At 42.1% G+C, this 18,370-nt stretch overlaps 1 protein-coding gene across 2 annotated transcripts in view; it reads left to right on the forward strand.

Annotated features, from left to right (window-relative positions):
• LOC108701805 (fer-1-like protein 4) overlaps positions 1–18,370 on the forward strand; it is a 76,144-nt gene that overhangs the window by 43,438 nt on the left and 14,336 nt on the right. For both annotated transcript variants that reach the window (XM_041577584.1, XM_041577585.1), the window contains exons 20-32: positions 32–119; positions 1,578–1,694; positions 2,373–2,525; positions 3,390–3,579; positions 5,802–5,926; positions 6,723–6,857; positions 7,777–7,983; positions 9,920–10,033; positions 11,053–11,214; positions 12,100–12,265; positions 14,893–14,996; positions 15,341–15,466; positions 17,502–17,550. In XM_041577584.1, coding sequence (XP_041433518.1) covers positions 32–119; positions 1,578–1,694; positions 2,373–2,525; positions 3,390–3,579; positions 5,802–5,926; positions 6,723–6,857; positions 7,777–7,983; positions 9,920–10,033; positions 11,053–11,214; positions 12,100–12,265; positions 14,893–14,996; positions 15,341–15,466; positions 17,502–17,550 — 1,736 coding nt within the window. The remainder of the gene's footprint in view (positions 1–31; positions 120–1,577; positions 1,695–2,372; positions 2,526–3,389; positions 3,580–5,801; positions 5,927–6,722; positions 6,858–7,776; positions 7,984–9,919; positions 10,034–11,052; positions 11,215–12,099; positions 12,266–14,892; positions 14,997–15,340; positions 15,467–17,501; positions 17,551–18,370) is intronic.

The following is an 18,370-nucleotide window of genomic DNA, read 5'->3' on the forward strand; positions in this document are numbered from 1 at the left end:
CTGATCAGTTCTTTGTTTGTGCTCCCTGCAGGCAATACTCTCTCAATGCTGGCAAGAAAACAATGACTCGGCCCAATAATCTGGATCAGTGTAGGATGAAATCACTCAGTTATAACATTGTAAGTTCTTTGGATTTGTGTTGTGGGATTTCTGTGATAGGATTGCTCAAAAATGACTACAGCAGTATACAAAAGGAATAAACATGGAATAGCCAGTGGGCCTATGGGCTGATTAGTTGGATACTGTGCAGTCAACCATATATATGGATGTAACCTCATCCTGTATCAGATGGATCAGATTTCCTTTATATTTGCCCATGATGGGCATTAGCCAGCCTGGTTTTTACAGTGTGCAAATGCTGGTCAGATTTATGCCTGTGTGCAGGGCAGCCATCAAGGGGGAACAGCCATCACTTACTTGATTAGCCGTGCCCCCCATCTTTCTGAGAGCTGCTGACTTCGGGAAGGCATGGACGTTTAAGGGGCCCTGGCCACCAATTTTCTCATAATGTGGGGGGGGGGCCCTGGCCACCAATTTTGGCCACCAATTTTTTTTTTCTCATGTGGGGTCCTAGCCACCAATATTTTTTTATTTTTAATTAACATGTGGGAACCCTAGCCACCAATATTTTTTTTGTTTTTTTTACTGTGTGGTGGGGGGCGGACCTGTGGGGTGGGGAGGATGGACCTGTAGGTGGGGCTTGTGGTGGGTGCAGCCCAGGGGGCCCAGGAAATTTTGTTGTATGGGGCCCTGCGATTTCTGATGGTGGTCCTGCCTGTGTGAATATACATTGGTAATGATGAAAGGGTAGGTTCACTTGAAATGAATGCTAAACATATTTTAATTAACTTCATTAACAAACTTGTCCGGGGTAAGTGAACCCAAGCTCCCCAGTACTCTGTCTGTCAGTAGAGATATTAGTTAAGGCCAAGCCCTAACAACCTGTGTGACTACATTAGCTTTTTACTGCACCAAGTTGTCATCTCCATTAAGTACTTACAACTTTTCCAATTCCAAGACATATTGTGTGTAAAACAAGGATGTGCCAGTGTATTATACACAAGATTATATTATAATTACAGCACTAGAAGAAAAGTACTTAAAAAAAGTAGTGTTTTGGGTCGATTTATTGAAAATATCCACAAGCACTCTACTAATCCCTCCCACCTATTTCACTTCCTGCTGCCTCCTTTCCCAGGCTGTGCAGGGGATCTAGCAGCACTAAGCACACTGCACTGTAGGATAGGAACCAATCAGCAACAAGGCTGACCTGATAGGGAACTGAAGCTTGTGTGACTGCAGCGCTGTGATTGGTTATACTCCACCCCACGCCCACCCCTCATTTGAAACTTGGACTGCTACTGTAGCAGATCTATAAGGGACATTTTTAAAGTTACTGATCATTTTTAGCCCAGAGTGAAACCAGCACCATATATTATTCATTATTGCCTACAAGATTACGGGTGTTTCACTTATCCTATATGTCTATAAGACCTGATATATGTTTTCTTTGTCCGATGTATTTATCTTGGTTGGATTGGTACATGTTGACTGATTGATTCCATTTATTTGTTTAGATTGTTTATCCCAGGCAAGCTCGCAGGGCAATCAGAAAGCTAACTAAAGACAATGTAAAGGAGAAACTCAACGAGGGGAAGAAAATCCTCGCCAAAGTCAGATTCCTGGCCAAAGAGGTAGAAAAGGGGCAGAACATCAATGCTGTAGAATTCTGGCAGATACAATTGTCTCAAGAATGGGTTTTAATAAAACTCAAGGATGTTATGGTACAATGTTGCATGCTTTTTTTCATTTCTGATGTTAACTTCAGGTGATGTGTGGTTTGAAAATTTTCTGACGCACACTCATTTTTACTCGTCACTTCTCAAATTGGGCACAACCCGGTTCAAGGTTGAAAAGGGATTTAAAGTCCCAAGCCCCCCCTCTCTAGCCGATTCCAACAATGACACTAGAGGGGGGCAGTTATCCCACCAACAGCAGGGTAAGCGATGTCAGCCAAGTTCTTGGCCCACCCTGGATATCACTACTTCAGAAATAATTTTTTTTGTTCGTCTGCTCTGGATCAGAAATGAGAGCGACATTATATGTGAGCAAAAAATCTCTTCCAAGTCAGTTATCACGCTGCCTTTTGGAGCATTTCACAAAATTACAAAAATGCTAGCAGCATGGAAATTTTCTGACAACATTGATTTTGATACCTAGCCTCGTGGTAGGGTCAATATTGTTTTTCAAAGCAGGAATACTGGAAAACGTTCTGCTTTGTGGGTAAAAACTTTGGAGTCTCCCAAATCTTGCTGGGCTGTGTGGAAGCTGTTAGAATAACTTGTAGTAACCATTGCTTTGTTCTCTTGTAGCCACAGTGCACTCTTCCAGATGTTCTGATTTGGATGTTTAGCAATGAGAAGAGGGTGGCATATGCGCGAATCCCTGCCCAAAATATCCTCTACTCAGTGGTGGAAGAAGAAAAGGGGAAAGACTGTGGAAAGATCAGCACTGTCTTTTTCAAGGTACAGGAAGAGGAGCAGTTAGTTAAACTTTTAGAACACAGTTATGCTTACGTTTTTAGGTAACTGCTTTCTGGTTACTAAGGTCTCTTACTCAAAAAACATTGTGTAGGGGCTAAATGGGTATGATGACCTCTTTATAGGAGCAAAACCTCAACCTGCAATAGTTTCCCAAACATGAATTAAAGGAGAAGGAAAGCTACGGAGGCATTTTATTGCCAATAGATTAGCTGCAATAGTACAAGCTAGAATGCTATATTTATTCTGTAGAATGTTTTACCATACCTGAGTAAAAAGAAGCCCTCTGTTTGTTTAGGATAGCAGCTGCAGTATTGGTGTGACATCACTTCCTGCCTGAGTCTCTCTCTGCTCACTCATAGCTCTGGGCTCAGATTACATCAGAGAAGGGGGGGGAGGAGCAAACTGAGCATGCTCACGCCCGGGGAAAGGAGGTTCAAGCTGAAGGCAGGAAGTCTGATACAGAAGCCCATGTGTACACAATAGAAGGAAAGAAATGCTGTGTTTCTTTTGAAAGAGGACTCAGAGCAGCATTACTTTTACGTTACTAGTATATTTATATAGACCTTTCTGATAAGGTTTACTTAGTTTTAACCTTTCCTTCCCCTTTAAGTTAATTAATTAATTAATTAATTAATTAATTAATTAAGAAAAAACATTAAAAATAAATAAGCCAATTGCATATTGTCATCGAATACAACAGACAACATCATCCTGGAAGTTAATTTCAGGGTAAATTTACCCTTTGTTGAATATTAGGGCAAATAATATATAAATGGATTAAGATGAAGAGTAGGATTACCGAATGGCAGATTTTTAATGGTGTGGTACTTCTTGCCTTGTTCTTAGCTCCCAGGGTCATACAACGGGGAAATCTTTGCAAAGGCTGAAATTTATATGTGGCTTGGAGTAACCAAATATGCCAAGAACAGTACTGCTGAGCTGCCCCAGGATTTCTTACATCTGTATGACAATAATGGGCAAATAATGGAATCTCCACCCTTACCCCTTACACCTCCAATCAAAATCACTCGGGATGGTAAGTATATTCTAATACAGAGCTTGTTAGAGATTAAATAAAGGACCAGAAAATCAAAATACACGGCTGAGTAGTGAAACGTCTTCAATGATTACTCAGCAACTTCTACTGGACATGTCTATGAAGGTTTTCATTCATCCAGATCATGATATACAGTATTTAGTAGTGATAAGCGAAACAAGGCCTGTTCACAAAATTTAGGAAACCGCAAAATTTCCATGAAATGCATTGGAGTCAAAGGTGACATTGTGGTTAAGGTGTTTTTGTCAGCCAGTCTTGACGGTGGGCCGTGTTGACCACAGGTTTCGTGCTCCCTCCGATTGATTTCCAGTTTTTTTCACTGATCTGAACTAAAAATTTTACATATAGTGCTGAGAAAAAAATGGTGACTCACCCGTCACATGCCTGTGTCAAGATCAGCGCATCCAACATGTGCATTTTGTTTACATCTGCCAAATGTCATGTGAAGGGAGCAAGAAGCCTGCACTATACCCATCACACCATCCAGAAAAAAAACCTTAACCACAATGTAATTTCACCTTTCCGCTGACTCCAATACATTTTGGCGAATTTTTGCAAATTTTTCGGCAGTGTCCAAAATTTCTTTGGCAAAGCAAAATAGGCCAGTTAATGTTTTTTCAAAATGAATCAGTTAATAGTGCTGCTCCAGCAGAATTCTGCACTGAAATCCATTTTTGAAAAGAGCAAACAGATTTTTGTATATTCAATTTTGAAATCTGACATGGGGCTGGACATTTTGTCAATTTCCCAGCTGCCCCAAGTCAGTGGCGGAACTACTGGGGGAGCAGGGGGAGCGAGCGGGCCAGGGCCAGCACCCCCTCAGGGCCCCCCGGCAGACCGCGCGCCACTGGCAAATGCGGCCAAATGCGGCCGTTCAGAGGGGGGCTGGGCCCGGCTGTGCGTCACGCACCAGGGCCCGCCCCCCTCTAGTGACGCTTCTGCCCCAAGTCATGTGACTTGTGCTCTGATAAACTTCAATCACTCTTTACTGCTGTACTATAAGTTAGACTCTGTGATATCAACCCCCTCCCCTTTTCCCCCAGCAGCCAAACAAAAGAACAATGGGAAGGTAACCAGATAGCAGCTCCCTAACACAAGATAATAGCTGCCTGGTAGATCTAAGAACAACACTCAATAGTAAAAACCCATGTCCCACTGAGACACATTCAGTTACATTGAGAAGGAAAAACAGCAGCCTGCCAGAAAGCATTTCTCTCCTAAAGTGTAGGCACAAGTCACATGACTGGGGGCAGCTGGGAAACTGACAATATGTCTAGCCCCATGTCAGATTTCAAAATTGAATATAAAAAAATCTGTTTGCTCTTTTGTGAAATGGATTTCAGTGCAGAATTCTGCTGGAGTAGCGCTATTAACTGATGTGTTTTGAAAAAAACATGTTTTCCGATGACAGGATCCCTTTAATGCAGGCTTTTTTTCCCAATGACATTAGAGAGCACACACAGGTTTCTTAGTAGTCTGACAACATTGGGGGTAATGGTGCCAATCGAGAATCAGCAGCTACAATATTTCTTGGGTGTTTAAGTACCCTTTTTACTTCCCACAACTGTTGCCAAAAAATATAAACTGCAGGCCTGTGACGCCAAATGGAAACCATTAAAGACAAATGCTAGAATATGTGTTAGCTTTGGAAATCCTGATTATATAGGTTTTCACATATTATGGGGTCAGTCCCCTGCTTGTATGTGCAGTATTACATCAGGCTGACATTAGTTCCTAACAAATTACAGCTATATGACAAAAAAATGTTTTCATCTAGCCTAGTGTTAAGTACAGAACTCTCCCGCACATTATGGTGCCTGAAGCTCCATAGCCTGTGTGTTTGAATGATGTGCAAATTAAGCGGATTCTCTAGGGGACCCACATGTTGCTCCTCTACATACATCACTACCACTTACATGCAGCTCTCCCAGTGCTCAGGGATTTTTAAGATCCTTAAAAGTGGCAGTTTTGTGGTTTGTCTTAATAAATGTATTTTTTCAGTTTGACCTTCAAATACTTGTCCTTTACATTGTATAACAAAATGTGTATGTGACAGTGGCATGAGAGCTCAGATCATTTATCTTAACTTTATGTGTATCTTTGTTGGATTCTATGGGTGGTGGGTGGCAAGACATCCGCAATGTCTGCTCCATGTGCACACAGCAAATATGCTAATTTAGACATCATTACTTTGTTTGTAGATTTCTATTACTTCCAGCTCCGTGCTCACCTGTACCAGGCCCGAGGGATCCTTCCTGCTGATGACAATGGCTTGTCTGATCCCTTTGCCAGAGTTGTATTTGGAAACCAATGTCTGACCACACAGGTGAGATTTCTGATAAGACTTGGGACGGCATAAACCAGGCAATATATAAATGGTTCAGCAATGGGTAAGAGAAGGCAAAGACTGTAGAAATGGTACACAGTGGTTTTCTACTTCTATTGTGCAGAAACAGGCAATACAGATGCTTAACAGGGAAATAATATTCACCCAGGACTGTATTGGAATTGGTATTGTGGGAAACACTAGCTGAAAAAGCAAGCAGGGAAAGGGGGGTCTTTCAGTCTGTTGGAGGATGAGAAGGAATCGGCAAGGGGATAGTTCAGCATAGTGACTTATTACTAGAGCTACAATTAAAACAGTGTTTTCATTTATTAGCAAACACTTTGATAAGCTTCCCCATCTCAGGACTCTTACATGCTATCCATTATCTACAGCCTTGTTTCTTAACCAGAATTGATGTGTTGTGGGAATGTTAAACAGGTGGCCAGCATTGATTTTATTATGGTATCTGTTCTGAGGTCTTAAAGCAGGAAGTTGGCACCATTCTGTGACCATGAGTGGGTGTGGCCAAAATTAGGGCAAGGCCTATGAAAACAAATTTCTGCTCGCTTCGCGATCCACACATTTCCCCCCATTTTTCACTTTCAAAATCGTGAATCATATTCCATAGAGTATCCATGGCTAATACAGATGTTTTAGTCATTGCCTACATCTGCAGTAGAATGAGTCCTGATCAGATATCAGATGAGGAAGGGATCCTTTTGGTATCACAAGTTTATAGGCCGTCAAAAAGACGGAAAAAAAGGAATCAATTTTAACTAACACATATTGTTTTCAGGTGATGAATGAAACTCTGGCTCCCTTGTGGAATGAGCTTCTGTTGTTTGACCATCTTGTTTTGGATGGGAATAAAGAAGATATTAAGAATGACCCTCCCATGATCATTGTTAACATATACGATCAAGACAAATTTGTAAGTACAAAATAACTAGTTGGTATGTCGTATTGCATGTCATTTATACCTCTTCTGCTCATGAACTTATATTTATGGAGAGGTCGCTTACCAGCTATTGCAAGTCTCAGTCTGGTAAGTGTTTATCTGTACAGAAGGGCCGTTGACACTGAAGACAACCATGGTAATAAAATGACAACGCATGGAAGTTAATACAAATTCTGCAAACCATGATAACTGTAAAATATAGGATTTTATGATACACCTGCTTCAAAAGGTGAATATTGCCTTTAATGTCTCCCCCATAGGAGATGTAAGCTATAAAATTAACTTAAAGGTGAACCACCCTTTTAACAAAATGAGTAGAAAAGTTAATGGCAGTAGTGGGGCCCGTTACAGTCAGGTTTCAATCAATATATGCAATCCAGATCATCTTGATGAAGGCGTTTGCTGTTGAAAAACCCATAGTTAAGCCAAAAGTTTGTAAAAAAAAAAAAAGGTAAAACAATTTGACAACATCTAGTAGGGAGGGCACTCTTATACAAAAAAAATATTTTAAAGTCTATGTTAGAAACATATAAATATATTATTATAAATGCAAAGGTACCTGCCATTTTCATTAGGTCAGTTATGACCAAGACGCAACATAATATAACTTCTGGAATAGCTCAAGGCACATTTTTGTAAATTTAACACACCATTGTATTAAAGCATTTTTTTGGGCTTTTGCATATATCATGGTGTTCTAAATGTACTAAGGTGTGCATTGGGCTATTCTAGAAGTTTAGGTATACAAGTCATGTCTAAGGGTTATAAAGGGTTTACATGAATGGTAAAAGCAGTGCATGACCATTAAAGGACATAATATTATTGGGAGAATAAATTTGACCTGTTTATGCTTTCTAACTGCCCCTTCTTCTATCACTTGTTCATAATTTAGGGAGCTCCTGAGTACCTCGGACGTGCCTTCGCCACCCCAATTGTCACACTGCTTACTGATGACGATGATGAAGACAGTGAGAACACAGAACCTAAGTACAAACAGCCTGCCCTGCAGTTTTTTGATATTATCAAGGGCAACAGAGATGCCGGAGAACTGATTGCAACTTTTGAATTAATAGAACTCAATAACAAGAAGTACTTGGAGGTGAGTTTATAAACTCAACAATCCAAAAGAAAATAGGGTTGGTCAGAAATTCTTTTCTGTTGTTTATATGATGCTAAAGGAACATAGCAGTATATAGATCAGGAACAGGGAACTCGGCATTTAGGCAGTATCTAGATTTTGGTTGCCAGTGCCACCTGTCCAGATTTCCAAATTAGGAAGTGAAGTGAATGACATGGCGATCAGCCAATCCCTGATCGCCACATCATCAGCCACCCCCCTACGTCACTGTCACACCCCCTGCCCGTTTTCACAGAGAAATAAAGGTGGCAACTCTAATTTGCACCTAGATCAAAGAACTCTCAATGAGAAACTATCTAGATCAGTGATCCCCAACCAGTATCTTGTGAGCAACATGTTACTCTCCAACACCTTGGATGTTGCTCCCAGTGGTCTCAAAGCAGGAGCTTATTTTTGAATTCCAGGCTTGGAGGGAAGTTTTGGTTGCATAAAAACCAGGTGTACTGCCAAACAGAGTCTCAATGTAGGTTGACAGTCCACATAGGGGCTACTAAATGACCAATCAAAGCCCTTATTTGGCACCCCAGGAACATTTTTCATGCTAGTGTTGCTCCCCAACTCCTTTTACTTCTGAACGTTGCTCACGGGTTTTAAAGGTTGGGGATCCCTGATCTAGATCATAGAACACTGCATCAGGGACTTTCTAGATCAGTGGTCCCGAACCTTTTTTTTTTACCCATGAGCCACACTCGAAAATAAAAACTGTTGGGGAGCCACACAAGCAAGAAAAAATTCCTTGGGGATGCCAAATAAGGACTGTGATAGGCTAATCAATAGATCCATATGGACTGTTAGCCTGTATGAGAATCTGTTGGAGTAAATCTGTGTCTTCATGGCTCCAAAACTTGAATTTAAGACAGGAATTCCAAAATGGACACTTACTATGAGGTTACTGGGAGCAGCATCAATAGGAGTGGAGAGCAACCTGCCAGGCCCGGATTTGCGGCAAGGCCGCATTGGCCCGGGCCTAGGGCGGCATCAATTAAGGGGCGGCGTGCCGCCCAGCCGCACAAGCAGTTTTTTGTCGGAGCACTAGCGCCGATCGGCTAGTGCTCCGAAACCAAGCTAAGAGGATGCGCATGTGCGCTATCTTGAGAGAAGGAAGGGGTGACGGAGGACGCCAGCCTCTTAGTGGATGCGCGCTATCTAGAGAGTGAGATGGGGCAACGGAGGACGCTGACCTCTTGGCGCCCTCAGGGCTAATCCGGCCCTGCAACCTGCTCATTATCCACTGGTTGGAGATCACTGATCTAGATGAATGAACTTGCCACAAAATAGCTAAATCGGTGAACTCAAAACAAGGGACTAAGTAGGAAAGTGAATATCTGGATCAAAAACCTGCCACAGGGGACTATCTATATTTGAGAACTCACCATGAGGGTCCATCTAGACCAGGGAACTAGTCACAATATCTAGATCAGTGAACTCAACACATCAGGACTAAATAGAACAGAACAAGTGAATAATTGAACTAAGAACGTGCCACAGGGGACTATCTAGATTAGGGAATTTGCCACAAGGTACCATGTAGATGAGGGGACATATACATGACAGAAATGTATGGATCATGGAACTCCAGCTGCAACTCACAGACTCTTGTACGAGAACTGATAGACAAATGGTGGACATCTACGATCTTCATTAAAGGGAACCAAATTTCTATAAACTGTAATGTTAATGCATGATTAATGTTAATTAATTAATGTTAATGAATGTAATGTCTGGCTTCTGATACATAGTTTCAAAAGTCAAGAACAGCGTAGCAGAGAATATCAAGAGACAGACACTGCATTTAGTTGAAATGACATTTACCGATGATTCTCTTGGCACAACTGTCCTTGTTTGTGACATCAAGGAACACGAAATAACTAACAGAATAAATATTTGTTCTATTTAGCCGACTATTCCAGATTATGTCTACCCAGTCAACCCAGAGTATATGGATGAGGAAAGCGATCGTTATATAATCCCTGCTGGGATCCGTCCAACTCTCAAGGAATTCAGAGTCGAGGTAAATCCTTATGGAGCCTACAGAGTAATAAAGAAATGCAATAAGAAAGATAAATATTGCATGCCGTAAATATTTAATGATGCTCAATTATCCACACACAGGATTTCCCTGCATTGGCTGGTGAATATCCTAAAGCTCCCTGAAAAATTGTGTTACTGTATGGTCTGGTCTTTAAAATATGTACAAATCAGGACCATCTTCATCTCCAATGTCCTACCCACATAATTAAGTCATTGGCCAAAAACACATGCTTGGTTTTAATGGAAAAAATATATGAAAAGTAGATTTGACTTCTTTTTATTTTCCATTTTAAATTCAGGGAAATTCAGTCAGGGAAAGGGGCAATACATGAGCAGATTTAAGATCCCATTTGGCCCCTTCAGACCAAGATGGTAGCTTATCTGCCTTTGTATAGGGCCCACTAAGAGGCCTGCCTAATTGATATCTGCCTGAAAATCAACCAGATATCGGTTGTGCAGGTTTAAAAATCCCATTGGGTGAGGAGTGCTCGGCTCCTTGACGTGGGGTCTCTGTAGATCCCTAATGGATGAGACCAACGATCAATTCAGCCGGGTTTGCCCGACAATGTGGGTGGCTGAATTGAGCCCAGAGACACTCATTTGACAGCCTCGCTAAGCAACAGCAGTCCCATAGTTCATAAATAGCTAGCTCTGTTGTCTTGGGAGAAGCAAGGAATATGGCAGTTTCCACCCATATGAATAAAGAATATTATATGCATTGATAAGGTTTGGTGTTCCCCATTTCAAAGTCATTGCTAGTTTAAAGTAACAGAGCACTCTTGAGCGTGCTAGATAATGAAGCCTGATATTATTGGTAGTAGTCACTACAGCAAGTCCCCAAGCTATAGTAAATGGACACTCACCAAGTAATATTGAGAGAATACCGTAAATACAAATAGGAGGAAGCCTGCCTATACATGCCTTCCATGGTGTCCTTAACATACTGTACCTCCTTCTATTCTGCTTCATTCATAGTTATGCAATGTTTTCTCCTGGCAGATTCTTTTCTGGGGCTTGAGAGATCTTAAAAGAATAAACCTGTTCGAGGTGGAGCAGCCTCAGGTGTACATTGAGTGCGCCGGCAAGAAAGTGGAGTCTGAAGTTATTTTAAGCTGCAAAGATTTCCCTAATTTTACAGAGCTGGTTAAATTTGTGGATGTGGTAAGTGGATAGTTACCCCACAGATAACACTAATAGCAGTGAATATCAATGTAGGATGCATAAAACCAGTACATGAGTTGGCAGCAACTCCACATGTTCCTGTCTAGTGATGGGCGAATTTATCCCGTTTTGCTTCGCCGTGAATTTTGCAAATTTCCCACAAAATTTGCAAAACTGGCAGAAAAATTAGTGAAACGTCGAAATGGGCGCCTGCATCAAAGTTGACGCCGGTGCCCATTAAAATCAATGGACATCCGTTAATCTCTGCCGGTGTCAAAATTGGCGTTGACGACAGAACCGTTGCTGGCATCGAAAAAAATTTGAAGCCTGCGTCAGAACCGAAAATGTTTTTGCCAGTGGCGAAACGCGCAAATTCACTGCGAATTTACGCCTGCCGAATAAATTCACCCATCACTATTCCTGGCACTGTTATCATCTCTGAAACAGTCGTGCAGTAACGCAAACCCCACATTCTCACAAAGATCTAAACTGGTACAAGTGTGGATCCTCAATCCAAAAACCCATTACCCAGAAAGCTCCAAATTACAGGAATGTCATTTCTCATAGACTCCATTTTAGTTAAATAATAAAAATTTTTAAGACATATCCCCCCATTTTCTCTGTGATAACAAAACAGTACATTTCCTTATTCGAGGCAAAACAATCCTACTGGGTTTAATTAATGGTTATATTATTTTTTAACAGAATTAAGGTATGGAGATCCAAATTACAGAAAGACCCCTTATCCTAGGCATTTTGAATACCAGGTCCCGTAAATGTACTAACTGTCAAACAAAATGTATTGCTTGTTTACAATGAGATTTCGTCATTAGTACATTCCATTTCCAGGGGATTATTTACATTTTTCATCCTATGTCATTTCAGGAGCTTCCAGAGCAAGTGTACCTTCACCCACCCCTCAGCATCTTTGTGGTGGAAAAGCGGGCCTTTGGGCGCTCTGTTATGGTTGGTTCCACAGTGGTGTCCCATCTCATGAAGTTCTCTCCCAAGGAGCTGGAAGAGAAGAATGAAGATGAGGCTAAACAAAAACGTGAGTTCGCCTCATTCAGATGGACACTTCAGTTTTGTGTTGACTACCTGTAGTCACTAACTCTGATCTGTCTTACACCCTTGCGGCATGGCCAGGTCTAAACTATCACCTGGTAAATCCTATATTGTGAGGTGCTGGTTCATTGGCTAAATACATAAGAGAGGCCTACATCGGCTTCTGGCTTCTCAGCCCTACCTGCTGTTCTAGTGACCACCAAGAGGCTAGCCCATGGCAATCCATCTCTTTCTGTCAGCTAGCGCAGTTCTGTACAACTGGCATCCAGCCCGTGACCCAACCTTGTGTACATGAAAATCTGCCTGCTGTGACTGGTTACCTTTGTGTAAGCTTTAAAAGGTATCAGTATTGATATTAACTTGCCCCTGCATTGTTTACACCTCAAATTCAGAATGTAAGTTTCACTTCTGTAATCACCCCTGCATTTTTCACACCTGTGCCACTTCTATTGTTCACACCCATAAATCGCTGTACTCTTAACACCTCAAACCAGGACTGAAAGTGCCCATATTGTTCATCTGTTCACACCCTATACAAACTGCTGGTGGGGCACCAGCATTGTGTCACTATATGTAGCACAATATGAACTGTTCATCTTAGTGTGGTCCTGATAGGTTTCAATGTCTCCTGCCTTTTGTGTGTCCCATACTCTGCCTGCCCTATGCTCCCTGTGTGTGCCATACTCTGCCTGCCTTATGCTCCCTGTGTGTACCATACTCTGCCTGCCCTATGCTCCCTGTATGTGCCATACTCTGCCTGCTTTATGCTCCCTGTGTGTGCCATACTCTGCCTGTCCTATTCTCTCTTTGTGTGCCATACTCTGCCTGCCCTATGCTCCCTGTATGTGCCATACTCTGCCTGCCCTATGCTCCCTGTGTGTACCATACTCTGCCTGCCCTATGCTCCCTGTATGTGCCATACTCTGCCTGCCCTATGCTTGCTGTGTGTACCATACTTCTGCCTGCCCTATGCTTTGTGTGTGTGTGTGTGTCATACTCTGCCTGCCCTATGCTCCCTGTGTGTACCATACTCTGCCTGCCCTATGCTCCCCGTATGTGCCATACTCTGCCTGCCCTATGCTTGCTGTGTGTACCATACTTCTGCCTGCCCTATGCTTTGTGTGTGTGTGTGTCATACTCTGCCTGCCCTATGCTCCCTGTGTGTACCATACTCTGCCTGCCCTATGCTCCCTGTATGTGCCATACTCTGCCTGCCCTATGCTTGCTGTGTGTACCATACTTCTGCCTGCCCTATGCTTTGTGTGTGTGTGTGTGTCACTCTGCCTGCCCTATGCTCCCTGTGTGTGTCATGCTGTGCCTGCCCTATGCTCCCTGTGTGTGCCATACTCTACCTGCCCTATGCTCCCTGTATGTGCCATACTCTGCCTGCCCTATGCTCCCTGTGTGTACCATACTCTGCCTGCCCTATGCTCCCTGTATGTGCCATACTCTGCCTGCCCTATGCTCCCTGTGTGTGTCATACTCTGCCTGCCCTATGCTCCTTGTGTGTGCCATACTCTGCCTGTTTGTGTCATGCTCTGCCTGCCCTACTCTGCCGGTGGGAGGTGAACCTGGTGGTGGTTTGTTAGCATTTGAAAACTTGTTAGGGGGTCGCCAAGGTGTTTAATCCCGTGCTCGAGAAGCTGTGTTATCCACAGAGGAGGATGAGGCATATGGATTTAAGGATGTGTAATAAGTCTTTGTGAAAAAGATTGTTTCACATATGAGTGATATCTCTGCAGCGATCACCAACCATCCATGGTGCAAATTCACTAACCGGCGAAAATTCGCCAGCGATGGCTTCGCGCACATTGCAAGACTTCACCAGGCTTAATTTTCAATTTTTTTTGAGGAACTCCTATCTACTCTATTGCACTTCGCCTGGAGTCTGGCGATAGAGGTAACAGTCAGTAAAATCAAAAACTTAGTGAATTTGCGAGAATTCGCCTGGCATTAGAGTGCGAAGTTGCGCCAGAGTCTATCTCCTTGGCGAAATTACTCCAGCGAAATTACGACCGTTAGTAAATCGGCGAAGTGTCAAAATGACGTCACGCTGGTGAATTTTCGCCAGCGTTAGCCACTTTGCCCTTTAGTAAATTTCCCCCCATATGTTTATCTTTTAAGTACACTCCTATGTGTGGTTCCTGTCAGCTATGCTACTTTCTTGACAACAAGCCCACCCTCCCTCAATTAAGCCAAATACAGCTTTTTAATAACAATCCCTGCAGATATATACAGCCAGACATATATGTATAGGGCCAGCTAAACTATACTCATTTAAGGACTGAAAATTAGTTTCCATGCACTAATTGCTTTAATAAAGGAAGAAAAGTCCAATAAAGCCCTGTCAGTTTTATGTGGGCATTGTACAGTGAGTAGGAGGATAAGTCATTGTACAGCTAAATAAGGCATCTATTATGGGGGGGGGAGACTTACTCAAAAACAATGTGTTTTAAGAATTACCAGGCGCATAAACTGGCTGCTGTCAGAAAAGTGAAATGTTACAGAGCTGAAGTATAATAATGGATATAATAATAAAGAGGCTCCTGACTGACAAATTGATGGCACAGTTATGCTTATAGTTACAGATAAATTGATTGCCTTTCTGTTTAGAAAAGAAGATGCTTACCCGTTTCAACCCATTGTCAACTGTGATAAACATTGAATCAGAAGACAAGGGAACTGACAGCAAATTCAACCCTCTCAATATTGTAAAGGTATGTGATATATTCAGAATAAAATTCATTTTCAAGGGGAAGAAAGACCTCCCAGACTTTTGCTTTTATTAAATAAACCCCATTATAGTGCTCCATCCCAGCCACTTCTCAGCCTCACTTACTAGCACCAGAACTTAAATACGTGTCCATTTTCCTTCACTCTACAGGGGCACAGTTAAGTTCTAGCACTTGTGAGTGATGTGAATGCGATCCAACGGTGTGGGGTCATTAGTTCTACTTTAAGTTTATTTTCACTTGGTGGGTATTTTGGGTTGCAGAGTTATAAAAGCTTGCTTGTTTTTTCAGTGCATAAAATTTGCCTCTTACATTTTTGTCCTTTTTAGAACCCTTTAAGTAAGCTGTCATCTAAAATATTGAAAGAAGAAGAGCTTGAAGAAGAAAGGCCTGATCAAGAGGAATTAGATTGGTGGTCAAAGTACTACGAATCACTGAGAGAATTAAATGAACTAGTATGTTGTGACAAGAAGAAGGGGTTCTTTCATAGCTCAATCACTAGCTTTCAATTCAAGGGTTATATGGGTGGTATATCTGTATACAGTAGAATTTATATGTTATGTACTGAACTGAATTTCACGGTAGGATAGCAGGAATATAAGAGAGACCTAGTGCCTATAATAGGAGTGGTGATAATAGTCTCTGGGAAGGGACTGTGACTGTGGGATAGCAGGTATAGTAGGGAGAGATGGTGCCAATAGTAATAGTGGGATAATAGTCTCTGGGAAGGGACTGTGGGATAGCAGGTATAGTAGGGAGAGATGGTACCTATAGTAACAGTGGGATAATAGTCTCTGGGAAGGGACTGTGGCTGTGGTATAGCAGGGAGAAATGGTACCTAGCGTAACAGTGGGATAATAGACTCTGGGAAGGGACTGTGGCTGTGGGATAGCAGGTATAGTAGGGAGAGATGGTGCCTATAGTAACAGTGGGATAATAGTCTCTGGGTAGGGACTGTGACTGTGGGATAGCAGGTATAGTAGGGAGAGAGATGGTGCCTATAGTAACAGTGGGATAATAGTCTCTGGGAAGGGACTGTGACTGTGTGATAGCAGGTATAGTAGGGAGAGATGGTGCCTATAGTAACAGTGGGATAATAGTCTCTGGGAAGGGACTGTGGCTGTGGGATAGCAGGTATAGTAGGGAGAGATGGTGCCTGTAGTAACAGTGGGATAATAGTCTCTGGGAAGGGACTGTGGCTGTGGGATAGCAGGTATAGTAGGGAGAGATGGTGCCTATAGTAACAGTGAGATAATAGTCTCTGGGAAGGGACTGTGGCTGTGGGATAGCAGGTATAGTAGGGAGAGATGGTGCCTATAGTAATAGTGGGATAATAGTCTCTGGGAAGGGACTGTGGGATAGCAGGTATAGTAGGGAGAGATGGTACCTATAGTAACAGTGGGATAATAGTCTCTGGGAAGGGACTGTGGCTGTGGTATAGCAGGTATAGCAGGGAGAAATGGTACCTAGAGTAACAGTGGGATAATAGACTCTGGGAAGGGACTGTGGCTGTGGGATAGCAGGTATAGTAGGGAGAGATGGTGCCTATAGTAACAGTGGGATAATAGTCTCTGGGTAGGGACTGTGACTGTGGGATAGCAGGTATAGTAGGGAGAGAGATGGTGCCTATAGTAACAGTGGGATAATAGTCTCTGGGAAGGGACTGTGACTGTGTGATAGCAGGTATAGTAGGGAGAGATGGTGCCTATAGTAACAGTGGGATAATAGTCTCTGGGAAGGGAGTGTGACTGTGGTATAGCAGGTATAGTAGGGAGAGATGGTGTCTATAGTAACAGTGAGATAATAGTCTCTGGGAAGGGACTGTGGCTGTGGGATAGCAGGTATAGTAGGGAGAGATGGTGCCTGTAGTAACAGTGGGATAATAGTCTCTGGGAAGGGACTGTGGCTGTGGGATAGCAGGTATAATAGGGAGAGATAGTACCTATCGTAACAGTGGGAATAATGGATACTTTGGACCAGAATCAATTAATTGATAAAAAGTTATCTCATTGTTTTTCACAAGAAAACTCATGGACGAGATTCAATTTGAGGAGAAAAAAACTTTTCTCCTAATTCAGTTACAGTTTTTTTCCCATAGACTTAAATAGAGTTTTCATGTGATAAACAGTGAAATAATTTTTCTGAATTGAATTGCATCTCAAATTGAATCTCGTTCATTATTTTTCACGTGATAAACCTTTATCACGTGAAAAGTCATGGACGAGATTCAATTTGAGATGCAATTCAATTCAGAAAAACATATCTCATGGTTTATCACTTGGAAACTTTATTGAAGTCTAAGGGAAAAAACTGGAACTGATTTTGGAGAAAAGATTTTTTCCCTAGAATTGAATCTTGTCCAAGTTTTCACAGGATAAACCATGAGATAACTCTCACTGAATTGAATCTGGCCCAAAGTGTATTTTATTTCCAATTAAGTGTTCATGTATTTTCTAAGTCTAATGTTTTGTTTAAATATGCTACTTGCAGGCAGCAGCTGCTGAAGAGGAAGAGGAAGCAGAAAACGAAGAACAAGCTGGTGAGAATTTACAAGCAACTTACAGCTTCTTAAAAGTAGGGATGCACCGAATCCAGGATTCGGTTCTGGATTCGACCAGGATTCGGCCTTTTTCAGCAGGATTCAGATTCTGCCGAATCCTTCTGCCTGGCCGAACCGAATCCGAAACCTAATTTGCATATGCAAATTAGGGGCGGGAGGGAAATTGTGTGACTTTTTGTCTGAAAACAAGGAAGTAAAAAATGATTTCCCCTTCCCACCCCTAATTTGCATATGCAAATTAGGGTTCGGATTCGGTTCGGTATTTGGCCAAATCTTTCGTGGAGGATTCGGGGGTTCGGCCGAATCCAAAATAGTGTATTCGGTGCATCCCTACTTGACACTATGGTATGGGCTGTGGGAGGTGATAAGGGGGCCTCTGGCCAGACATTCGGAACAAAGGAAACCTAGGAGGAAGGGGGACTAAACTGCAGGAGAAATAATTGTCAGATAAAAAGGGTAATTTTTTTTTTTTTATTATTATTATTTTATTTTATTTTTAAACAGATTTTACAAAAATAATACAATACCACAGATATAAATAGATAGAAAGATGAAAAGAAAATGAGAATAAAATAGAGTAGATTGAGAATATATAAGACCCAAGCTATCTCGTAGCTGTTTGCTTCCGAAATTCACTTGCTACACCCGCGGGCCATCTCCTACACCTTCAAGGTTACTTGGACCAATTACAAATTTTATTACTCGACTCGCTTACCCCATCCCCAGGACATTCCTATCTATACTCAGAAGGATCCACCATTTAATCCTCTTTCAACCTGAGGTCCCCTTTATCTCGATT

The sequence above is a fragment of the Xenopus laevis genome, chromosome 9_10L (genome assembly GCF_017654675.1).
Source record: "Xenopus laevis strain J_2021 chromosome 9_10L, Xenopus_laevis_v10.1, whole genome shotgun sequence".
In the NCBI taxonomy this organism is placed as follows: domain Eukaryota; kingdom Metazoa; phylum Chordata; class Amphibia; order Anura; family Pipidae; genus Xenopus; species Xenopus laevis.